Genomic DNA, 26,310 nt, shown 5'->3' with positions numbered 1-26,310 from the left:
AACCAGATGACATTCTGGAAAAAGCAAAAGCTATAGAGACAGTACCAGAAAAATTAGTAGTTGACAGAGTTTGGGGAGTACAAAGGATGGATGAATAGGTGGGGCACAGGACATTTTTAGGGCAGTGAAACTATTTTGTATTATACTTTTAAGGTGTATCAGTGACATGCATTTGTCAAAACCATTGGAACTGTACACCATAAGAGTCAAAATCCATGGAAATGTAAACTATAGGCTTTAGTTAATAATGGTGTATCAATATTGGCTCATTAATTATAACATTTATCACATTAATACAAGATATGAATAAGTGAAACTGGGGGTAGGGGGAGCAGATATATGGGAATTCTCTGTATTTTCTGCTCAATTTTTCTATAAATCTAAAGCCTTATTAGTTAAAGCCCATAGTTTACATTAGGGCTCACTCTTTGCCTTGTACATTCTATAGGTTTTGACACGTGTATAATAACATGTAATGTCTTTTTTTGGGTTTTGTTATTACAGTAATGCTGGCCTTTATAGATTGAGTTAGAAAGTGTTTCCTTTGCCTTCTGGAAGAGACTGTAAAGAAATGGTATAATTTCTTCTTTAAATGTTTGGTAGAATTTACCAGTGAACCTATCTGGACCAGGTGCTTTCCATTTTGGAAGGTTATTAATTATTGATTTAATTTGTTTAACAGATATTGGGTTACTCAGATTATCCATATCTCCTTTTATGAGTTCTGGTGGATTGTGTTCTTCGAGGAATTGGTCTCTTTCATCTAGTTTATCAAATTTATGTGCATAGAATTGTTCATATCATTCCTTTATTATCCATGACATCAATAGCAATGGCCTCCTTCATTTCTGATATTAGTAAATTCATGTCATCTCCTTTTTTCTTAGATAAGCTGGTAAGAAGCTTATCAATTTTATTGATCTTTTTTAAAGGACTTGCTTTTGGTTCTTTGATTTCATATTTTCAGTTTCATTAATTTCTGCTCTAAATTTTATTATTTCTTTAATTTGGATTTAATTTGATCTTCTATCTTGAGTTTTCTAAGCTGAAAGTTCAGATTATTTATTTTAGATCTTTCTTCTTTTCTAAATATGCATTCAGTGCTATAAATTGTCCTTTAATATGGCTTTCACTGTATCCCACAAAATTTCATGTTGTATTTTCATTTTCATTTAGTTCAGAGTTTTAAAAAATTTCTCTTGAGATTTCTTCTTTGACTCATGTCTTATTTAGAAGTGTGTTGATTTGTCTCCAACAAATGTAGCTGAGATTTTTATTATACTTTTTATAATCTTTGTTCTTATAAACTTGTTAAGCTGTGTTTTATGGCCCATACTGTTGTCAGTCTGTTCCATGCGAGCCTAAGAAGAATGTGCACTGCGCTGTTGTTGAATGAGGTTGATTGTTGGCATTGTTCAGTTTACCTCTGTCCTTACTGATTTTTCTACCTGCTGGGTAGAGGAGTATTGAGGCCTCCAACTATCAATACACAATAGTGGATTAATATTTCTTTTTGAAGTTCTATCAAATTTGGCTTCACATATTTGATGCTGTATTATTCGGAGCATTAACATTATAGATTTTTTTTAATAAATAAATATTTGTTTATTGGCTACGTTGGGTCTTTGTTGCTGTGCATGGGCTTTCTCTTGCAGTGAGCAGGGGCTACTCTTTGTTGCATTGCACAGGCTTTCTCATTGCAGTGGCTTCTCTTGCTGCGGAGGGTGGGCTCTAGGCACGCGGCTTCAGTAGTTATGGCACGTGGGTTCAATAGTTGTGGCTCGCAGGCTCTAAAGCACAGGCTCATTAGTTGTGGCACATGGGCTTAGTTGCGCCATGGCATGTGGAATCTTCCTGGCCCAGCATTCGAACCTGTGTCCCCTGCATTGGCAGGTGGATTCTTAACCATTGGACCACTAGGGAAGCCCCAACAGTATAGATTGTTCTGTCTTCTTTATTATTATGTAATGTTTCTCTTTGTTCCTGATAATTTTCCTCGCTCTGAAGACTGCTCTGTCTAAAATTAATGTAGTTACTGTAGCTTTCTTTTGGTTAATGTTAGCATGGTATATCTTTCTCATCTTTACTTTTTGTCTACCTGTGTCTTTATATTTAAAGTGGGGTTTTTTTTAGACAACGTAAGCTTCAGTCTTATTTTCTTATTTGTTTGTTTGGTCTTCTCTTCATTTTCTGCCATCTCTGTTTTAATCGAGCATTTTATATGATTTAACTTTTTCTCCTCTTTTAATGTATATCAGTTATATTTATTCTTTTAAAAACTAATGGTTTCCCTTTGATTTTGCAATACACATTTAGAGCTCATCTAAATCCGCTTTCAAATGACACTATATTACTTCACTATATTATATTACCCATGAAATGGCTACCTTAGAGTATTTCCAATCTCTCCCTTATAACATGGCTGTCAGTCATTTCATTTATCCATAAGCTAAAATCACCAAATACATTGTTGCTATTATTTTTGGAGAGTTAATCTATTAGATTAATTAAGAATTTTTTAAAAGACTTTATTTTCATTTATTTTTTCTCTAATGCTCTTTTCTTTATGGAGGTCTGAGTTTTGACCTGCATTATTTTCCTCTTTCTGAAGAATCTCTTTTAACATTGTTTTTAAGGCAGCTTCTGCTAGCAACAAATTTCCTCAATTTTCGTTTGTCTGACAAAGTCTTTATTTCTCCTTCACTTTTGAAGGATAATTTGACTGTATAAATATAATTCTAGGTTGATAAGTTTTTTTTCTGTCTACACTTCTTTCTTTCCTATCTGAATGCCTTTTATTTCTTTTTTTTGAAACTTTCTTCATTGGTTCTTTTTTATTTATTTTAATTGAAGTATATAGTTGATTTACAATTTTGTGTTAATTTCTGCTGTACATTAGAGACTCAGTTGTACATATACATTCTTTTTTATATTCTTATTTACATTTTCTTGACTAATTGTTCTGTCTAGAAGATTCAGTACAAATATTCAATAGAATGATGAGAGCAGACATCCTTATCTTGTTCCCAATCTTAGGGGAAAAGCATATGTTAAAGATAATAATATTCACTACTAAATATAAAGTAGCTGTGAGTTTATACTCTTTGTTCTAAATTTTGATTTTTTTTTTGCATATGATTCCATATCCGTACCTACAGAGAACCTTCATTCTCTGTAAAATTGGCATAATATTCCATTGTATGAATATACCAAAAATTTTTTAGTCAGACTTCTGGTAGATATTTAGATGGCTTTTTCACTTACAAGTCATGCTGTAATATGCAGTCTTGTTACATGTAATTTTGCATATGTATCTCTAGGATAAACCTTAACAGAATCACTGTAATTTTGGTAGATATAGTCAAACTGCTCACTAGTGTGTTCCCACCAGAAAAAAATGTGCGAGAATGAATGCCTGTCTTCTGCCATATTCTCACCAACATGGTATGTTATCAGAATTTTATCCTTGCCAATCTCATTAAAAAAAAAGGATTTCATTGTAGTTTTAATTTGCACTTCTCTTATCATGAAGGAGGTTGTGTGTCTTTTCATATGTTTAAGAGATATTTGAATTTCCTTTTTTGTGAATTTTTTGTTCATACTCTTTGCCCCTTTTTCTTACTGTATTGCCGATATTTTTTTTGATGGTTTATAGAAGTCCTCTCTATATATAGGGAAATTAGCCTTTTGTCTGTAATATGATCTGTAAGTATTTTGACCCTAGTTTGTCATTTGTATTTTGACTTTGCTGATTTTTGACAAAAAGAAATTTTAAATGTTGGATGCAGTTTATTTTGTTGGGCCTTTTTTTGTTTAATTTATAGCTTCTGGATTTGGCATCATAGTTTTGTCTTTCCCACTCAGTGATTATAAAAAGACTCTTTTATATTTTCTCTGAATACTATTAAAGCCAAGCTTTTTAAAGAGTCCTTTCTCCTTTTAAAAAGCATAAGATTCCCATTTTTAGTTTCTTGACATCTGTGTGATTCTCCTAATTCTACAGGTATCTCTAAGAGTGGCTCAGCTCCCTGAGTGCCTTGAGATATAGTTTAATCTAAGAATTTGAACTTTTTTTGGTTAACTAGATGACAAATTATTTACTCATTAAAGAATTCAATTCTAATTTAGATACACTTATTTCATCCATTTTTTTAACAGAACAAATCTCACCCTTTTTGATATATATGCAGAAGCAAAATAAATATTGAATTCTCCATTCTCTGTCTCATTTCTACTTTCTGCTCAAATTCTTATTTTTTTATTTGTGAACTTCTCTTTTGTTCAAAAATCTCTAGAATAAAAGAAGAGGATGTCTCTTGACCAGTTGGTCTTATCTCCCATTTACTTATTAGCTTTTTCAAGAAATATTTAATGAGCAACTACAATATACATAGCCATGTCCTAAAAAGATAGAAACAGAATTTATGATATTTTTGTTTTTAAGGGAGAAAGATAAGGTTACTGCACATAATAACAATACCATTATCATTACTAGTTAATAGTATTTGTCACTTATAGTACATAACTTTTGTTAAAAAAATTTTGTTTGTTGGCAAGCATAGATGGACTGTGCTTGGGTAAAATACCCAGAAGTTTTTAAAGAACTTTTTCTTCTCTGCAGTTCATTTTTCTAAGGGGCAGTGGTAAATAGGAATCTCAGAACTGGACATGCAAGAGGGCTAGGCTATATTTGTATCAACTCCAAGTCTACAAAGCCAGGTGTTCTTCCAAACACTTGTTGCAGGTGAAATATATTTTTATTGACTTGTGCTGGCTTTCTAATAATGCTTTTTCTTAAAGGAAACAAGACTCATTTATTCAAATAGCATGTGATTCATATCTGTCTCTCTGATCAGTTTTCAGTATTTGCTTTGTCTTTTTTGTTTGATTAGTTAAATTCAAGTTGGTACTTGCCTCTTGAAAGCTACTAAATAAACTCTGACTTTAAAGTGAATACAGGTCCCAACTTCTTTCACATTATCCTAGAATTTTAAAAGTTACATATTAACAAATATGGACCTGTATTTGCTTTCTTAGAAAAACTAAAATTGATCTTGAGTGAACCCAACTATATTTCAGAAATTGTATTAATTTCTGTATTAATGTAATTATAGCTGTAGTTTCACTTAAAAACTTTTTCTTCCTCTAAGAATTTATATATTGGGTAGTGAGATTTTTTCCCTACCATGGAATCAATCTGTAGGATTGATGTGCAAAAACTTTCAGGTATGTTTGTTTTTGTAGCATAATTTTGCCCTCTACTTGACTTCTTCTTTCTCTCTTGCCATTAGTCTTTCCACATTACCTCCTGTCCTCTCCCAATTTGGGAGCAATAAGGTAGGTGAACATAGAAAGGAAGGGAAGTGTATTAGAGTTTTCAAGTCAATGATCTTTTTTGTTCCTTTACTTTTCCCGAAGACTTGAATTTAATCAAAGTCTACCTTTGTCTAAAGTAACATAGGATATTGTAGAAAATATATTGGCTTAGTACCTGAAAATTTTAAGCCCGTCATTATCTATTCCCTGGAGAAAAGGTGATCTTTATAGCTTTTTGAGTAAACAGGTGAAGGTTGAAAGGGTGAATGGTATTCTTGAACCATAAGAGTATAACTTAACACATTTAGAATGGAAGAGCCCTGCGAAGAAGCAACAACTCAACCAGCAGTCAATGAGAGCATAAATCACACATTTAAATGAGTGAAAATAATGCATAATGTTTTAGATTAAATAATTAACTGCAAGATGATGATAGAATATCTGGCTGTGTAGTGATAAAGTTGAATAAGATTTAGTACGTGAGAGCTCAAGCCTTGATGTTGTGCTGCCTGACTTAGCCACTTACTAGTAGTGTGAACTCAAGCAATCTCTTTATCTCCTTTTGCATCATCAGTGTCTGTGTCTGTAAGGTGAGGATGATAGTAACATACCTACCTTTGCTGAGTATACACACATACACTCATACCGCACTGAGAATATAGTTCCTGGCACAAAACAAAAGCCCTCAATAAATATTAAAGTTCTTTTCTTTTTTTTTTAAGCTTTTTTATGCTATGATTATTAAGAGTATTTGCAAGGTTAACAATACTAAATTAGTTATTTGTTAACAATGAATATTTGTATTAAAACAATTAGCAATTCTAGCTTGTTTCGTAAAAGTTAAGTAATTGTGTACATTACTTTTTTTCACAACGGTAATAATCATTCCATGATATATGTTGAATGTCCTCATCATTCTATCTTTATCAGGCTTGTGTTATACTTTAAGAAAATTATAGATTTACCTATTCTCACTCTTTGTGGCATTCTCTAGTCTTATTTTTTTCCTCCTCTAAATCTAATAGAAACTGATTCCTCTGTTTAAATTACATTTGGTCTTTTGGCATTTTTCTTTGTTTCATAACAGTTATAATTCTTCTTCAGGGGTGTTTCTTTAAAATGTTGCTAATATATAACCCCTCTCTTCTACTTAAATTTATTTCATTCTTGTGAATAACCTGGAAAAATATATTTAAATGTTAAAAATGCATTTTTAAAATTAGAAGGTGTATGATTTAGATGACATACAAAACCGAAGATTGTAAGATAACTCATTAACAATTTTAGATTGATATGTGTGAAATGATATTTTTGTTTAAATAAAATATAATTTAAAAATTTTTTAAATTAGAAGGTGTATTAGAACTCTGAAGGATCCTCTCTGTAAGGTAGAAATAACATCTAAAGTTTTATAGTTATCAGATAAAGTTTGATACTGTTGCCACTTGAAATTTGGATTTTTTTTCTCTTACAGAACTGAATCTTAAAATATTAAGTGTGAGATTTGTCATCTTACATGGTTTCATTTTTTTTTTTAATTTTAATTTTTTTAATTTAATTGGTTGCATTGGGCCTTCACTGCTGCGCGTGGGCTTTCTGTAGTTGCAGAGAGTGGGGGATACTCTTTATTGCAGTGCTTGGGCTTCTTATTGCAGTGGTTTCTCTTGTTGCAGAGCATGGGCTCTAGGTACGTGGTTGTAGTAGTTGCAGCACGTGGGCTCAATAGTTGTGGCTCATGGGCTCTAGAGCGCAGGCTCAGTAGTTGTGGCACACAGGCTTAGTTGCTCTGTGGCATGTTGGATCTTCCCTGCCCAGGGTTCGAACCTGTGTCCCCTGCATTGGCAGGCAGATTCTTAACCACTGCATCACCAGGGAGGCCCTACATGGTTTCATTTATAAATTAAATGTTTATAGTTATGCTTTACCTGTTTTCAAAATCAGACAGCAACCATTTATCAGAAAAACAACACTTAAAAGATGGAGACCGCTTAGTGTTCATTCTAAGTTTGAATTTAAAACTCTGCTTTACTCCCACTATTAAAGGATAATTAAGACTAAGTATTTCCTACGACAGTATGATTCATGGTTCATTTTCTGTGGAAAAGATTGTGAGATTAAAAAAAAAAACAGAACTGCTTAAGACATAGAGACGTGAGGGGGTCATTCCCCTAATGAGATCATATGGTCCTTCAAGGCTCTGTTCCAGAGTTGCCTTTCCTGAATTGCCTTTTTTGTTTGTTTGTGTGGCTGAATTTTCAAAATTGGAAGATACTAGCTTTAGGACTATGGGTTCTCACAGTGACTTTCACTGTGCTTTAATGATAACCCATATACGATTGTGCTCCTCTTTCCTCTCTTTATTATTATGCCTGCTCATTTACTAAAGCACAGACAGCATCAGAGTTTGAGCCTAGGCTAGAAACTCATTAGGAAATTCTGTTGGGTAGGAAACATAATACATTTTTAAAGTTATCATTGGCCTATTCAGTTTTTTCATGGTTCAGTTATACAAATAAGTTTTCCATTACTTTTAAGGTAGGAACAGAGGCCAAGATTTATTATACTACATGATAACATTAACTGTGAAATCTATATAGCACCTCTGATTGAATGATTTGGTTTCATTGAATCAAACCTTCAAGTAATATCTTTTAAAACTTTCTTTATAAGAAGGAAACAAATCAAGAAGAAAACCACGGTCTGAAGCAAAACAGTGTGTGTTATTACTTTAATATAATTTTGTCTTTTCAGGCTCATGAGAGACTAGAAGATTCCAAACTAGAAGCTGTCAGTGATAATAACTTGGAATTGGTCAATGAAATTCTTGAAGATATCACTCCTCTAATAAATGTGGATGAAAATGTGGCAGAACTGGTTGGTATACTCAAAGAGCCTCACTTCCAGGTAAACTTTCCCTGTTGCTCTTCTTTCCAAGTCCCCTATATTCCCAAAATATTCTCCTTTAGTAGTTAAAATTCAGTTTAAGATGATGGTTTTTGAAGATTATTTAGGGCCATATTTTGCAAATTCCAACTTATATATTTTAATATCTTGATATGCTGGGACTACATAAACAGACACACATGCTAAGCAGATGTATAGTGTCTGTAATAGAAATACATCAGAATGGATTTTTCTTTGTGTTATTACAAAACAACAGCCCTGCTTCACCATCAGACCACATACTGAGGACATTTTTCTCCCTGTGATAGAGTATTTTTCTTCCTCACTACCACTGTTTCCCAGCCCTCCTTGTGACCAGCCATGTACATTTTCAGTATCGCTTCTAAGACTAGGGTGCAGTTGATGACCTTGGGACAAAAGAGAAGCTGTATGAGGATGGAAACTATGACATAGCATACTTTCCATAGGTGAAAAAAAAATGCAATTTAAGCATTGTCTGTGTAGGTGAGGAGTTAATCAGTTTACCAAAGAAGAATCAGTTTCAGAAGAAAGAGAGGTCAGGGGATTTCTTATAAACCTTTAATTAAGACAGTGTGGTATTGGGGCGGTATTAGAAAAGTAAATTACTTGAAGAGAATAGAAATCCCAGAAATACATCCACAGACACATGGCTACTTGATTTATGACGGAAATACTACATTTTAGTGGAGAAAGAATGGACTATTCAATAAATTTATCCTGGGATAAAGAGTCACCTGCTTGCCACTGCAAATCTTAACATTAAAAATCAAATGCCAACACCCCTTTGCTTTTGCTCAATGACTGCCTGTGACTCTTTAACGATGTTACTGCAAAAATTATGTAGATTTATAGTGAGATGGTTCCTGCATAAAGAATGATTCAAGTTAATTATTTGGAACGAGAATGCATCTAAATAAGGTGATACAATGTAAATTAATCTACATCAGGTGATGTATAATACCTGGTTGGTCCGTCACTCTTGCTGCTGAGATTAGTACCTTGATTAAGGGCAATGACAGCCTAATCCTACCCTTGAAAGCCTTTCCAACTAGGAAGCAGTCTAGTGTGTTATTATTCTAGTATTATACAAATGCTGTTTCCTTTCAACCATTTACCTGCTGGCAAACACAAATTAATAATCCTTGCCTGAATCAATATTTTCCTTAGACATTTTTCAAAATGACATTTTTCAAATTTTCTTATTCTACATTTATTAGCTGGTGCTCTTATATAAAGTAGAGCTTTTCCTCATCAACTGAGCTGTTTAGTTAACCTATAATGCATTTCCTACTGAAAAGTTAGGGAAATGCTAGATTCTTCCCTTTATCAATTTTCAAATTATTGTTTAAAATAGCAATCTCAAATGATAACAAAGGAGATTTTTTCAGTCCTGTTTTTTTAAATAGCATTGTGGACTTACAGATTTTTCATTAATTCAGTATGTTTCAATCCTCTACAATCCTTAGCTTAGTTTTGTTTTGATTTTGCAAATCATCATGACTTTGGCTAGTTGTGGGCAGATTTTTAGTGTATGAATCTAAAGCTCATGAGAATTTTGGACCATGTGAGTTCTCAGTGTATAAGTAGTGGTTCAAGTCACAGAAGTGGATAATATTGCCTAAGAAGAGTGTATATGGTAAAAACTAAACAGCCCAGGTTAGTGATTTGAGTAACTTCCAGCATTTATAGGAATAATCCTTATATTTGGATTTGTGAATTTTTTTCTTTTTGAAATTTTCTTCAGTCTCTTATACTATTTTCATGAAATGACCAAACTTTACCAATTAAACCCGCATGCTGATTGCTTATGTTCTGAACCTGTTGACATTTTCCCCTTTTTATTTTGATCTTTTTTTTTTTTGATCTTGCATTCCCACCATTAAAAAAATTTTTTTAACTTAGGTTTATGTTGAGTGTACACAATTACCTTATAAATGAAAAATAAAAATAAATATAACCCCCCAAATTATAAGAAATTCCTAGAAAGCTAGATCAAAGTCATCCATGAAGACAGCACATATACCGTAAATGTATAAGGTAAAAGTATTTCATATTTAAGACCATTACTAGCTCTCTTTCCCCCCTAAAAATGTAAATTTTATACCTTTATTAGTAATATGAAATTTCCTATCACTGACATAAGAAGCTGATTTTTATTCACTGGATATCTTTTTAACAGACATTTTGTATATGTAAAAAATATATGGTGTTGCTAACAGCCTTAGGATAAAAATTAGGGCCCTTGCCATTTGAGTTTGTATGATAACTAACAAATAGGAATTGATAAATAGCAAGTGATAGTGATGACAATGGTGGCAGTGAAATTCAATGCCTCTATTGTATCACACTTGGAAATCCAGGTTTAGTTTTTATTGAACATGAGAACATACGTTCTCATGTAAAAAAAGGTCACAAAACTCTATCAGTCTCTTTGGATCTTTTAAAACAAGGAATACAATATTGTTTGATAATAAGTAAAATTATATGTGCTTCTGTTTCTTAAAAAGATTCTGTATACACTAGATTTAACTCATATTTGGGAATTTAATAATGTGTGCCTTGGAAATTTTTAGTACTCTACTGGGATAACAAGTTATTTTTAATAACTTATTCCATCTGTAATTAATAACCACAGGCTGTTTTGAATCTTTCTAGTCACTCTTGGAGGCCCATGATATTGTGGCATCAAAGTGTTATGAGTCACCTCCATCAAGTCCAGAAATGAATAATTCTTCGATCAATAATCAGTTATTACCAGTTGATGCCATTCGTATTCTTGGTATTCACAAAAGAGCTGGGGAACCACTGGTGAGTTGATAAATCAGTGCCCTTTTAAATCTGAAATCTGACTTACTTGTGACTGAGTCACTATCTCATTTTTTTTCTCTTTCATAATTTGTATCATTATGAAAACTTTTATTCATGTTTGTTTTATCTGTCTTTTTTGGCCTGTGTATAAAATACACAGCTGATGCTCTCTCAACTTGCTTAAGCATGCAAAATTAAACCAAAATTAAAAGTTAAACTGAAATAGTCAAGAAGTTTGCTGATGAGTAGCAAAAATTTCAGAAAATAACGTTATTTTTTTCCTGTACCCTCTGAAGAAATAAACTCAGGTTGCTTGTTAATTATAAGTATCAAAATACAGAAGACAGTTGTTATTAAGAATTGAAGCAACTATATGCCAATAAAAATTAATTTTAAAAAATAGAAAACATCGGGCTTCCTAGGTGGCACAGTGGTTGGGAATCTGCCTGCCAATGCAGAGGACACAAGTTCAATCCCTGCTCCAGGAAGATCCCACTTGCCGTGGAGCAACTAAGCCCGTATGCCAAAAAAAAAATAAAATAGAAAACATTGATAGGACTCTATAAGTAATGAAGTTTACAATGACATGATTATTCCTGGGCTCTGAACATAAGAACAGTGAAGTGTGAAAAGAGAAAAGCTGGGAACAAGGCCATCAGAATGCACAAATACATTTTCTTGCTCTTTTGAGCTTCCTTTTATCCTGTGGAATGCAGCCTAAGATATGTTTCACTTTCAAGGTTGACCTTACCATGAAAGTTCTTTTTTAAGAGATGGTTTATGTTGTGACAGTTGCACATGGTTTAATGTGATTGGACTATTGAGTCAGGAGGGAACATGAGAAAAGTAGGTACGATTCACTCACCTACTTTTAGAATTATTTTCTTATACATACATATTCATGAGTATTTAAGATTTCTTCCTGAAAACCTAAAATCAATAATTCTATTCCTTATTTCTGTTAGGGTGTAACATTTAGGGTTGAAAATAATGATCTGGTAATCGCCCGAATCCTTCATGGAGGGATGATAGATCGGCAGGGTCTGCTTCATGTGGGAGATATCATCAAAGAAGTCAATGGCCATGAGGTTGGAAACAATCCAAAGGAATTACAAGAATTACTGAAAAACATCAGTGGAAGCGTCACCCTGAAAATTTTACCAAGCTATAGAGATACCATTATTCCTCAACAGGTTAGTAATGAAATTCTGGCTAATATTAAGAATACTTCTATTTCTTTAATCACACTGTTGGGTATAACCACCACTTGCTACTTTTTTGCTGAAGAGAAGAGAAAAAACTATCTGGTTTAATTGTTCTAAAGTGCCTTGTTTTGTCATGGGTGAATTTTTGGATTTTTAAACAACATTAACTTACCATTCAAAAGGAATTAGGAAAGAAATCTCTTTGTGAACACCATGAACCCTAGCATTCCCGTAGCTTACAGCTAGGTATGGGACAAACCACTTAGTCATTAATCTAGCAAATGTTTTGACACCTGTTATGTTCCAGGCCCAGTGAGAAAATAAACATGTAGTCCTGATCACCTCTAGCTTACTGTGCCTGTGATGGGCTAAATAGAGAATGAGGCCAGAAAGAGAGGATGGGTCCAAAGTGAAAAGAATCTTGAACACCTGATTTGTGCACATTTGATCTACATTTTGTGACTAATTTTTAGGTAAAGTAGATTATTAAGCAGGGGAATGTTTTAATGACAGTGATCACCTAACCTCATTATGTTGAGTGAATTTCAAAAAGGAGAGAGATGAGATTGTGTAGCCAGGAAGCAGATTCTTGAAGGTGTGAGGTAATTTGTGAGAGGCAAACTCTAACGAAAGGCAGTGATGTCTCCTTTGGTTCAGATACTCATGCCGCCACTTACTAGCTTATCCTCTCTTTGCTTTGTTTTCTCATCTATATAGCTAGGGATATTTCTTGTCTCAAAAGATTGTTGTAAGGATCAAATGAGTTAATTCACATAAAGCTCTCACAGCAGCACTTGGCGTGTCCTGAGTGCTCAGCAAGTAGCTGCTGCTCTTGTTGTTATGGTGGTGATGAGGTGGTGTTGTGATCATAAAGAAACACGGTAAAGAAGGAAAAAGTAATAAAGTAATTGCAAAGGAACAGTTGACAGTTATGGTAAGTATATTGGAACTGAGGAGAGGGCTTTAGAATCTAGATAATGTAGACGTAGGAAATATCTATCAATGTTTTTGATGCCTTTAATTATTCAAGTGTATTCCAGAAATTTATTGTTTCATGTGTGAGTAAAATTACAGGTCTTTTACATAAGATGCAGCCAGTATATCTTATTTTAATATTGTTAATATGATAATTTAAAAGACTAGTGTTTATATTTCTGTACAAGTCTTTGAAATAACATGTGTTGAATACCTACTTTATATTGTTCTTTGGAGGATAAGAATAGTCAGTCATGAATTTTAGTGTATAAATTGGATTTCTGAAAATACGTAGGCTTGTAGTGAACTTCGGTTGAAATGAAGGGTAGAGGCCTTGTCTTTTCAAGGAAAAGGACCATAAAAGAAATGATATTAGAAATTATGCATTTTAAATAACTACTACCTCTCAGACTACCTTTTTTCCTCAGTTGACACCAGAGTAGATTGGAAAAGTAGAACTTAAGATTTATGATTTTTTTTTTAAATTATCTGTTTGTTGTGATATATTCCCACCCACCCCCCCCCCCTCCACCCCACCCCCATGGGTCAGACTTCAGAATTCCTGCCAGTTCACCATGGCTATAATGGACTTTTATGGTAAAAAGTAATTTTTGTAATATTAGTAGCTAGCGCTTTGGCCCACATTCCCTTGTAGATTCTGCACCTGGTGAATGGTCTGGTCTGAATGATGTGAAATGCGAGGATATTTACCCCTATCTTAGGCATACGTTTTGCTCCATCCCATGCCTTCTCAAACTATGCTTTTTATTTAGTCTTCAGAACTGGGAGAGGGCATTGAAATGGGGAAGGAGAGTCCTTCCATCCAAGCTGGAGGCAGTCTCAGGCCTATCTTCCCATAAAAAAAGAGAGACTCTAACATGAAGGCTTCCAACAGGAGAGATAAAACACAGCCAAATTGGAACATTTTTAAAGTCAAAGGGGGACCGATTACTAATTATGCTGGAATAGGACTATCCTGGGCAAACTGTGGTCCTCTTACTAAGAGACACTGATGGGAATCAAGGGCTTGTAGCCTCTCCAGCTCTGCCACTCTTTCACTCACTGGAAGCTCCACCATGTAGTTCTGTTGGGCCCGTCTTCACTCTTTCTCTTATTGCCGTGAGAGCAGGTGGAAGCCAGGACGTCTCCATACCAGGGTGATGTTTTTCAGAGCATGGTCAGTAGGTCATCTTTATCAGTATCATTTGAGGTGCTCACTAAAAATCTGGAATCTTTCGTGAGACTTAAGAATCTATATTTTTAAATTTGAAGACCAGGAGGGGTTAGAAGTTACAGCTAATTCTGAAGTTCTCCAACTTACACGTATGTTGGGTTTCCAAAGGCTGTTTAAAATTCCATTTCTTTATTTAAGGCCAAATTGATGGGAATTCTCTCTTTGAGGCCATTATGACCCAGGTGCCAAAAATGTTATGGAGAGAAATTACAGTTTTATTTCACTCAAGGATATTCATGTAAAAATTCTCAACAACATATTAGCAAATGAAATTTAATGATATATAAAAAAGATAATACAACATGTCCAAGTTGAATTTATCCCATGTATACTGGGATGGTTTGATGTTAGAAAATCCATATATGTAACCAAACACATTAACAGATTAAAGGAGACAAATATCAGTAGAGAATTTGATAAAATTCAATACCTATTCACGATTTTTTTTTTAAAGATTAGTAAATTAGGAGCAGGAAAGAACCTCCTTAATCTTATTTTAAAAAAAGAAAAAAAAAACTAAAACAAACATTATTCTCAATTAATGTTAGAAGCATTAATCTTTAAAATCAGGAACTGGACTCTAAGCTGGTCTGCCTGAGACTACTTGAGTGCCAACCCCAGGCTCCTGTGAAGCCCCATTTCCACCCCAAGATGAAAAAAAACCCCACCATAAACCAAGAGAAACTTGCCAAACTTCAGGCATAATTGTACTGGTAAAAAGGAACCACCCTCAGACGATACACAGAGTAACAGATACAACAAATATCTGTTATAACAGATGATAAAAAATCTTCAGTTCTCCTTAAAGAAGGTAGGAATACAGTATCCCTGACTTTTAAAGAGGTAAGTATATTTGCAGCCCAGGGAGTGATGATCTACTTTAACAATCCTAATGCTCAGACATCTCTGGCAACAGACACTTTCACCATTATCAGCCATGCTGAGACAGAGCTCCTGACAGAAAGGCTACCCAAATCTTAGACCAGCTTGGTGTCTACAAGTTTTCAAGGTCCTAGCAGAAGCTGGATGGAAAAGCCCCACTTGCTATTGGGTGGAGAGTGATCTTGTTCAGAATTTTGGTGAGGCTTCCAACAGTGAGGCAGATGGAATTGACTCCACTTCTAAAAAAAAAAAAATAATAATAATACTGAAACTTCAAGAATGTTGACTCCTAAAGAAAAACTTGTTTAGAATGTAGTGAAATATAGAAACTTGTAGTATTTTAAATTCTGAGGCTCTTGGACACTGCTGCTTTTTAAATTATTGTATATACACAGTTATTTGTTTGCAGTTAATTAAGCCAGAGAAGCCAGAACATAAAGTTTAAAATAAGGATTAATAAAGTCATTGCCTAGTTAAAAAAAATTAAGAACTAGAGAAGGATGTTCATTAGCACCACTTATGTTCAGTATTTTATGGAAGACTCCTTAAGCACAAGAAGACAAAAATAAATTACGGAAGCAAATGATTTGCAAAGGAAAAAATAAAACATTATTTTTCAAATAAGACTTTTTAATTGAAACCCTCCCCAAACTATAAATTATTAGAAATAATTTAGCAAGATACTTGAAAATAAGATTAACGTACAAAAGTCAGTTACATTTCTGTATGCCATCAGCAAACATCTAGAAATGTAACTAAGACATCATTTATAATACTGTCAGAGAATGTCACATTTATATCTGGGAATAAAGCTAACAAAAATATTCAAGACCTCCAGGCACAAAAAATTATTGATCTAAGCAAACAGATGATCATGTTCATGGGCAGGAAGACAATATTAGGAAGATATCAGATTTCCTCAAATTGACTTGTAGATTCAGTTAAATTCGAATGAAAATTTCAATAAGGCTTTTCATGTTATTTGAAAAGATGCATAGCCAAGACCCTTTCGAGGCAGAAAAGCAGCAATAGGGGCTTGTTATTAATGTATAGAAATTAAGATATGTGGTATTGGCACAGGATTAGGCAGAATGAGGAACGGAAGAGAGAATTCAGTAGGAGACCTACATACATTCATTACTAAGATATCTGTCAGAGATGATATGTCTTTCATTGAGAAAAAGGCTGTTCAATAAATGAAATTGGTTATTCATAGGGATAATATGTGAAACTCTACATACACAAATCAAGTAAAAGGGGATACGTGGTCAGTAAACATATGAAGAGATATTAAAAATTACAATGTAAGATAGCATTTTATAACATTCAGTTGGCAAAAAATGTAGATGTGAATCTAGAGTATCTCTTCTGCATTGCTGGTGGCAGTGTAAATTGGTATAACCACGTTGGAAAGAAAAAGGTTTCATATTATCAGAATTGAATGGTTACATATACTAAGACATGTAATTTCTTGGAGAAATATGTACAGCTAGAAACATGTTAACAAGTATGTCAATCCCCAAAAAGAGTACATGCATAGAGCATGATACTATCTTTTTAAAGTTTTAAATAACTATATACTTTCACAGATTACATATAGGCTTACTAAAACTGTACAAAAAGGAAAGGAATTTCCAAACACGAGATTCAGGGTGAGGGTTATCTTCATTGTTGGAGAAGCCAGGGTGGTGGGATGAAATGGAATGTGGGCAGGAGGACCATGTAGGTTTCTAGCCTCTGTTTTGAGTGGCAAGCTCATGGCTGTTTATTATATTATTAAAACTAACAAAATAAAAAAATAAAAGCCGGCCTTGGACCAATGACTCAAGTGTAATATAAATTAAGAATTATTAGTATGATTCAGATCAGCCTAGGTTAATATATTTTAAAAGATTTTTTTTTTTTTTTTTTTTACTAACAGAAGCTTAAATTTGTGGCCTACATGTGGTTATTTATCATATAGGGGTGTGAATTGCCCCTCAGAGCTTTTTAAACCAAATATATAATCTAGTTTCCTTGCTGATCTCAAAATATATTGTTTGTGTGTGTGCATTTGAGTAGGCTGAGTTCATACACTTTGAAAATCTTTAGAAAAGTAGCATTCTCCCTTAATTGTCTGTTATCACAGAGAACTTAGCAACACTACCTTGTCACTTACTCTGATATGCAAACTCAGGTGGACCTGAAACTATGGTTTGAGACTGAGAGTGTGTATGTAGCACTTGTACCATGTTCATCCAACACTTTCCCAAGTAAATTACCAGCCTCCCTCTGATTTATGATAAAGGTCATGGTTGGAGATGTTTCTCCAGCCTTTCATCCATTTGATTTCACTCCTCCTGCTAATTATTATCCTTTGCATAGGCACAGCATATTCCTGTGCAATATTTTATTTTGTCAGTACTTTGACTATTTTTATCTTTACTTTTTAAAAATATCTTTGTGGTAAAGTTTGTATAAATAGCATATACTTAAAGCATACAGTTAATAAATGTGGACATATCTATTACATACCCATGAAACCCTCAACGTAGTCTAGACAGTGAACGTGTCTACCCACAGAAGTTTTCTTGGGTCCATTGTAATCCTTCCCTCCTATTCCTTACCCCCAGCCCAACCTTCATGGCAGGAAGTACCACTCTTCTTTCTGTCATTATATATTAGTTTACATTTTCTGTATTTTTTATCTAAATGGATTCATACAACATAAATCCTTGATTTTGCTTTTTTTTTTTTTTTTTTTTTTGTGGATCAGACTTCTTTCACTCAGCATAATTATTTGGGGATTTATCCATGTTTTTATGTGTATCAGTAGTTTCCTTTTTATTGACAAATAGTATTCCATTTCATGGCTGTACCACAGTTTGATTATCCATTAACTGGCTAATGAACATTTTTGTTGTTTCCAGTTTGGGGCTGTTATAAATGGACATTTATATAGGATGCTATGGACATTTACATGTAAGTCCTTTGGGTAAATACTAAGAGTTGAAGTATTGGGTCATTTGGTAGGTATATGTTGAACTTTTAAAGAAATGGCCATACTGTTTTCAAACGTGGTTGTACCAATTTATATTCCCACCAGCATTATATGGAAGTTGCAATTATTGCACATCTTCACCAACATTGGCTATGGTCAGTCTTTATAGTTTCAGCCATTCTTATAGGTGTGTCATGGTGTCTCATCATGATTTTAATTTGCATTTCTCTTAGTGACTGCTGACATTGAGCATCTTTCCATGTGTTTATTAGCCATGCTTACGACTACTTTGATGATGTCTTCAAATCTTTCATCCTTTTTTTATTGTTTTTTTTCTTATTATTTAGTTTTGAGAGTTCTTTATGTCTTGATACAAATACTTTATCGGAATTATGATTTACAAAGATTTTTCTCCTAGTGAGAAGGCTTGTCTTCTTCATTCTCTTAACAGTGTAATACAAAGAGCAGGTGTTCTTAATTTTAATGAAGTCTAATTTTATGGATCATACTTTTGTTCTGTGTAAAAAAAAAAAAAAAAAAAAAACCTCTGTACAACACAAGGTTATAAAGATTTTTTCCCTGTGGTTTCTTCTAAAAGGTTTATAGTTGTATACTCTACATCTGGCTCTATGATCCATTTACCCTGAGCTTTTCTATAGGGTATAAGATGGGGTCAAAGCGTTGGTTTGGGGTTTTTGTTTTTGTTTTTGCATGTAGGTATCCAATTTTTCCAGCTCCATTTGTTGTTTCCAACTCCAAATCTCTGTCATTAGATTTGGAAATTTTTTGACTGTTATTACTTCAAATATTTTTTCTGTTCCTCTATTTCTCCTGTCCTTTGGTAACACCAGTTATACATGTTAGGCTCCTTGAAGTTGTCCCATAGCTCACTGATACTCTTTTCATTTATTCAGTCGTTTTCTCCCACTTTTTCATGTTGGACAGTTTCTATTGCTGTGTCTTCAAATTTATTATTCTTTTTTTCTAAAATGTCTAATCTGTTAATCACATCCAGTGTACTTTTCATCACAGATATTTTTGTTGTCATCTCTAGAGATTTGAATTGAATCTTTTTTATATCTGCCATGTTTCTACCTAACATGCCGAATCCTTCTTTTAGCTTCTTGAACATATGACTACAATATATAAAGTTAAAAATAACTATTTTGATGTCTTTGCCTACTAAATCAGTCCTATTTGTCATTTCTGGGTCACTTTTAATTGGTTCATTTTTCTCCATATTTTAGGTTGTATTTTCCTGCTTATTTGCATGTCTGGTTATTTCTGATTGGCTGCCAGACGTGAATTTTACCTTGCTGAATGCTGGATATTTTTATATTCTTAGAAATATTCTCAGGTTTTGTTCTAGGATAGTTATATTACGTGGGAGCAGTTAGATCCTTTCAGATTGTGCTTTTTTAAGCTTTGTTAGGTACAGCCAGTGTAGGATTAAGTCTCGGGCAAAACCCTTCTGAATACTCAGTGCTTCATGAATTATGAGGTTTTTCCACTCACACTGGTGATAACAGAAACTATTTCTGACCCTGCGTGACCTCCTGATAGCGCCCCATAATGCTGATTCTTTACCTGATCATACATATGACATGCACTGATTAGTATTCAGTTGAAAGCCTGAGGGGGTCCTTTGCAGTCCTTGAGCCCTTTCTCTGCGCAAGGGCTTTCCTCACTGTCACTCTGTTCTGTGCACTGTAGCCCCCTTGATCTCCCTGGTCTCTCAGCTAATCTCCTCAACTTGGAGACCACCAGGCTCCACCTAGAGTCCCCCTTCCTGCTTTGGAATCTGGAAACTTTTTCTGTGCAGTTAGTTGGGGCAATTGTATGGTTCATCTTCTTTATTTCCAGCTTTTAGGGATCACTGTCTTCGTTGTCTGATGTCTTGACAAACATTTCATATATTTTGTCCAGTGTTTTAATTGTTTCAGGTTAGAGGGTGGGTCCTTGTTACTTCGTCTTAGTCAGAAGTGGGAGTTATTTTATCTCTACCTTCATTACCATAAGAATTTAATTTTTGAATAGGTGAATCATTCTCGTGTTTCTAGAAGTCAAGAAGCAGGAATATGTATTCAGCTGAAATCTCCCTCCCACTACCAGTCTAGTCCTCACTCCCTATTGTTAAACAATTAGATTGCTGCCAATCTTTTGTAATTAGGAAATATTCAGTAATTAGTAGTCTTCTACATAAGTCATTTTGCATATATCTGAGTAACACTGCTGTTGAGTGCATTCCCAGAGGTGGATTACTAGGTCAGAGGTTTTTTGCATTTACAATTTTGATAGCTGTTGCTAAATTGTCCTCTCAAGGGATTAAACCAGTTCTTCCACCAACCTGTTAAGAGTGTAGGCCAATAGGCATTTTCCTATCTACAGACTGTTATCAAATACTTGGGTTCCTGCTACTGTGACAGGAAGGAAATGTTGTTATAATAGAGTTTTAATTTGTATTTCTACTCTGAGTGAGATTAATATCTCCTGTGTTTAAAAGCTATTTGTGCTTTCTTTTTTCTCTTCCATCTACTTTAGATTGTTGGTCATTCAGTTCTGTTAGTGATAAGAATATGAGATTGAAATATATTAACAGGTTGTATTCAGTAACTTCTTAATAACCAGTGAACAGTTAACATCCATGGCCTATTAATGAAACACTTTAAAATATACTTAATAAAATATAATTATACTAAATCTAGTCAAAACTCTATGATTTAACGGTCATTACAAAATGTTTAGATCAGAGGTTGGGTTAATTGGTTTTTCAGATGAATTTTCAGAGTTCAGAGTAAAACTAGTTTAATCTGAGTTTTTGAGCTTGAAAGTAATGTTCCAAAACTAATTTGGTAAATGAAAAAAATAAAATCGTTTCTTCTAGAAATCTTTCACATTGGAGGATGTGGTTTGTTTCACAAATAATGACATTTCCAGAACAATTTGATGGGAGTAGGGAAATGAATATTTGAAATTTGGACTAACGCAGAAAGTCTGAGCCTTTTGTTACAGAATATATTCTGTCCCACAGGTAGGAATAATAAACACATTCATGGTTAGATGACAGGATCCCCTTACTATTCATTCAGTGCAGCTTTCTTGAGAAGTAAGGAGTATCCAAGTATTTTTACAACTTTGCATATCCATCCTTCTCTGCTTCATCTCAAACACCTCTAACTTTTGCTTCTGTCATTTACCATTTTCAGATATTATAGTCTATGGATAATTAGTTAGGGAAGTAGTCACTTTACCAAATGAGTGAAGTAAAAATGGGCCAGTAGTTTGTTTATATTTTGTTAATTTATTATCAGTTTAAAGTCTGGCTTTATTTATGCAATGAAAAATGTATTTTTAGAGTTGCATCAGTATGGAGAGGCATCCAGCACACGTCCGTCAGGTATGATGTCATTCCAGGACATTCTCTGGTACTCCGTTTTTCTATCTTATCAGCCAACTAAATTTGCCTTAATTACACTTAATCATTTTGGGTTTTTTCCATTGCCAAAACATTGAGCTGCATGCCATTGTCAAGTTAGCCAGTTGTCACATTTTAGCTAGCTTAATACTATTTGTATGCTTGCTTTTTAGATATTTCTAAAATTGTATATCAGGAAAAAAATTATTAGCTTACTGATTTTTTAAGCATTAATATTTAGCCTTTCAAAAGTTGTTGAAAATGTTCTGAATGCTTTCTATCGAAATCATCTAACTGTAAATAACTAAAATTTTGTCACGTTTCCAAATTTATTTTTAAATTATTTTAATGTGCATCCATCACATTACATTTTACTACACTAATAATGTAATGTATCTAGTTGTGTTATTTGAATACCTTGTTTGATTATATTTATAGAAGTATGATAAACATAGAAAAATAACATTGTTATTTTGACTAATTATATGCTTTCCTACTTGTTAGTTTACCTGGTGATTAATGCTAAGTCAGTTCTTTAGAAGATAAAATTTGAATTTCTATAAATATGCCTGAAAAAAGTATGTATTAAGAAAGTAATTGGTCTGAACTTGCCATCAAATACTGAAAATGCTTAACTTAATCAGAATTCAAATTAAAATGAATAAACTAAATATTTCAGATATTGGAGATCATAACTAACAGTGGTAACTGACATACTTTTATTAATAAAGCAGATTTAAAAGAAATTTGTGTAGTTAAATGAATTTAAATTGGAAAATAGTTTCAAGGCTTTTTCAGTATTTGTCTTACAATTAATTTAATGCTGATCATTTACATCAAAGCAAGATGATTCCAGAAAAGTATTTTCCTCACTAATTTTAGCCAGTGTGAATCTGTGTGATTAAAAATATATGTTATGGGCTTCCTAGGTGGCGCAGTGGTTAAGAATCCGCCTGCCAATGCAGAGGTCACGGGTTCGATCCCAGCTCCAGGAAGATCCCACATGCTGCGGAGCAACTAAGCCCGTGTGCCAAAAAAAAAAAAAAAAAAAAAAAAATATATGTTATTACCAGGGATGAAAGTTGGTTGTATTTCCTTTTTTTTTTAAGGTTACTAAATATATTTCAGGTCTGATTTCGCTATGAGCTTTTAGTATTTAATTTTGGCTTCAGGAACCTTTTAAAAAGTTAGTCCTATTAACCTGAAATACATGCCTTAAATCAACTGCATATGTTAATTCAGGATGTTAATTAGAAAGTAGCATTTACTTGCATAAAAATTATGCATTGTTGGTTGGAAAATCATGTGAAAAGATTGGGAGAAAGTGCAATAATGGTGGAAGAAAACAATTGTCAAGCTGTTGATTTAAGATTAGAAGTTAAAAATAGAAACAAAAATTTAATGCAGTACTAATGTTTATTAGTACTTATTTTCTAATCTGTTACCAGATTATTAATGTCCTACTAATTTTATGTTCATTTCAGAAAAACAAGTTCCTTAGTTTAAGTACTAAATATGTTGTCAGTTACAATTAAATCACAGTGCTTTGAAAAAAATTTCAAAAATCCCATGACAAATGATACATCTCTAGTGTTTTTTAATTGTGTTGTGTTTTAGGTATTTGTGAAATGTCACTTTGATTATAATCCATACAATGATAACCTGATACCCTGCAAAGAAGCAGGACTGAAGTTTTCAAAAGGAGAAATTCTTCAGATTGTAAACAGAGAAGACCCAAACTGGTGGCAGGTTAGTATGCTTCTCAGAATTTCTTCAACTACTTTTTTATTTTCAATCTTAGATCTGGCCAGTATCTGAATATTCAGGAAGAAAGTATTAGCATTTGTTCCAATGATTTTTCCTGCATGAACAGCTCCTGCTTCATGGCTGCTAATTTTGTGGACAGAAGACCAAATTGAGAGGGAATTTGTGAGTAGCTGTTAATAAATGCAGAATTAACTAGCCTGTAGTGCTCTTCCATTGGTTTAGAGACTAGACCAATCAGTTCTTCCACATGTGCTTGCAGTAAAATATAGTATTGGGCAGGAACAACTCACTTGGGGTCATCCCTTTTTGGTGTTTGTTCCTTTTAACTAGGACTCTTTTACTGTGGGTAGTCTTCCTCTTGTCTCCTCTCACACTATATATTCATGACAAAGCGTAATTTCTTAAATTTAAGACTTTATCTTAACTCTGTTTGCCCACCTCTTCTCAGTTATTGAGAAATGAAGGTTTGTTTTATTATCGGTGTTGTTTGGTCTTGGATTGAAATCTGTGTGTATGGAAAGGGATGTGTGTTATCACTGTCTTTCCCCCGCTCCATTTTCCAGAAGGTGTGTGTGACGGTCTTCTTTTTCCTTTCCACTAATACAGTTTTCAGAAATCTCTAGCAGCAGTAATAAGTCTGTTTTTATAATTGTTTACATTGACTAGCAACCACAGTATTCAGAACTGGAGAAACAAAGTGTAAAATCCCTTAAGCTGTCAAAGCAAAAAAGAGTCTCATTAAGGAGCAGAATGTGAGAGGAAAGGACCTGGGACCTAGCACTAAATTCTGAATTAAATGGAGATATTAGTAATTGACATTAGCTCTAATAAGTTGTATTGACTTCTAAGGAGGAATGAATTACAAGAATAAGAACAATCTTATTCATATGTCCTTAAATTTAAATTGACATTATGGTGTTAAGGGCACTGTGTGGTGAGAGAACTAAGAAATGAGTAAATTAAATGGAACTCATGATTTTAAGAGGTTTCCTTTGAATTTCTTAGAACTCTCATCTTAAAAAATCTGCTTTCTGTGGCATTTTCCTTTATTAAACTTTCCCAGTTTTCTCTTTTCTTTTCCCTTCTCTGTGAATGCCATCTCTTAGTGGTATTTTTTCTTCTAACCCTGTCACCATTATCTATCTCAATCTCTTCCTGCATTTTTGTCATATATTACTTTAATTGTATTTTTCAGGATTTTAATTGCTAAAAATGATACCAGATTTTTCTGTACTAGCTGTAAGGACAGAGTCACTAACATTGTGGGATAAACTGTTAGCCAGTTCTCCAGCCTCTATTTTGAAATAGCACTTCTTTGGGTTTCATTTTAAAAGTTAGTTTGTTGACAGTAGGTGAGGTTTTACCTATTTTAAACTTACTCCCCTTCAGGATATTCAGATTCCTGGTAGCCTGAATTAAACTTGCCACTCTCTTCTCCCAGTGCTGTCTCTTTTTTTTTTCCTTCATTGATTTGGCCTTAGGAAATAACGTAGTAGGATTAATGCAGATTGTAAACACCTAACTAACAGGTGCTAATGCATAGAACGGCAGTTATTCCTTTCCATTCTCACTAGTTTATTATTATAAATAAAAAGTTTTAGTAATTTATAGAGCCTGTATACCTTTTTATTTTGATCTCAAAATTTCACTGCCAGATGGCACACTGGTTAGGTTCCCATTGATTCCTCAGTACTAAAGTGTTTTAATATCCTGACAATGCCATGGATTTAAATATCAAGGTCAGTTTCTTAAGAGCAAATGTGATTTTTTTTTTAACTAACTACTGCTTGTCATACTTATTAGAATGTGGTCTCAAAGTTTGGTCACTGAAATATACAATTCATTAATTTGATTCTAGGCTAGCCATGTAAAAGAGGGAGGAAGCGCTGGTCTCATTCCAAGCCAGTTCCTGGAAGAGAAGAGAAAGGCATTTGTTAGAAGAGACTGGGACAATTCAGGTGATGAACTCGACACAATAAGTAACAAGTAGTCCTTTGTGGCCACCTTTCTTTTCCTCTTTCACCTGAATTAGCAGATGAATGTATTTGAAATATATCTAGAATTAATACTGCTCATCTGCTTTATTGTATTGCTCTCAAAAGCAAACTTTCTGATCCCTTTCTGCCACCTGCTGGTATTGTATCAGAATTCAGTGGCTCAACTCACTCCTGCCTGCTTCTTTGTAGGATGCAACACTGGGAAGATAATTCTCCCACCCCTATAGAACACCACAGGGCAATGTATATATTCTGACATATTGTTTAAGTTATATTTGCCTTGTCATCCTTCAGGACCTTTTTGTGGAACCATAAGTAGCAAAAAAAAGAAAAAGATGATGTATCTCACAACCAGAAATGCAGGTATGTTTTAAATACTTTTTTGAGAAGTCCAACTGAAATATGGTATACACTCTAAGGGTATAATTTTAAATGAATTAGTTCAGAGTAGTACCTAATTGCAAGGGACTGCCATGTGAACGGTAATATGCAGGCATTATTTAAATACATATTTCTGCTATCACTAGTGTGGTTTATTTTATGAGTATAGTTTACAGTAAAATGAATTGGTTAGGATTTATGCTTGTATTAATGAAGGAACAATGTGACAAGTGAAACTTATTTGTTCAAGAACTTTGATAGGAACTTATGTGTCATTTCTACAGAACAACATATGTTTGTAAAGATATTAAAAGAGTTATGATTAAGGGTAACCATATTCTGCCACAACATTGTCTGTGATACTTTTGGGAAAATAGTACTGGAGCGAACAAATCTTAGCCCAATCTAGTAGGATTCTTTCTTAA

At 33.7% G+C, this 26,310-nt stretch overlaps 2 protein-coding genes across 3 annotated transcripts in view; one reads left to right on the top strand and one right to left on the bottom strand.

Moving 5' to 3' along the window:
• Positions 1–26,310, top strand: part of PALS2 (protein associated with LIN7 2, MAGUK p55 family member) — a 105,205-nt gene that overhangs the window by 64,247 nt on the left and 14,648 nt on the right. For both annotated transcript variants that reach the window (XM_057731373.1, XM_057731372.1), the window contains exons 3-8: positions 8,068–8,220; positions 10,897–11,049; positions 12,015–12,242; positions 23,358–23,489; positions 25,366–25,465; positions 25,799–25,867. In XM_057731373.1, coding sequence (XP_057587356.1) covers positions 8,068–8,220; positions 10,897–11,049; positions 12,015–12,242; positions 23,358–23,489; positions 25,366–25,465; positions 25,799–25,867 — 835 coding nt within the window. The remainder of the gene's footprint in view (positions 1–8,067; positions 8,221–10,896; positions 11,050–12,014; positions 12,243–23,357; positions 23,490–25,365; positions 25,466–25,798; positions 25,868–26,310) is intronic.
• GSDME (gasdermin E) overlaps positions 22,817–26,310 on the bottom strand; it is an 80,764-nt gene continuing 77,270 nt past the window's right edge. Inside the window, exon 11 of the mRNA XM_057731376.1 lies at positions 22,817–25,416. The gene's annotated coding sequence lies outside the window, so the exon portion shown is untranslated. The remainder of the gene's footprint in view (positions 25,417–26,310) is intronic.

The sequence above is a fragment of the Hippopotamus amphibius genome, chromosome 4 (genome assembly GCF_030028045.1).
Source record: "Hippopotamus amphibius kiboko isolate mHipAmp2 chromosome 4, mHipAmp2.hap2, whole genome shotgun sequence".
Lineage (NCBI taxonomy): Eukaryota > Metazoa > Chordata > Mammalia > Artiodactyla > Hippopotamidae > Hippopotamus > Hippopotamus amphibius.
The sequence above is the reverse complement of the archived record's forward strand: the minus strand, read 5'-3'. Positions and strand labels throughout refer to the sequence as shown.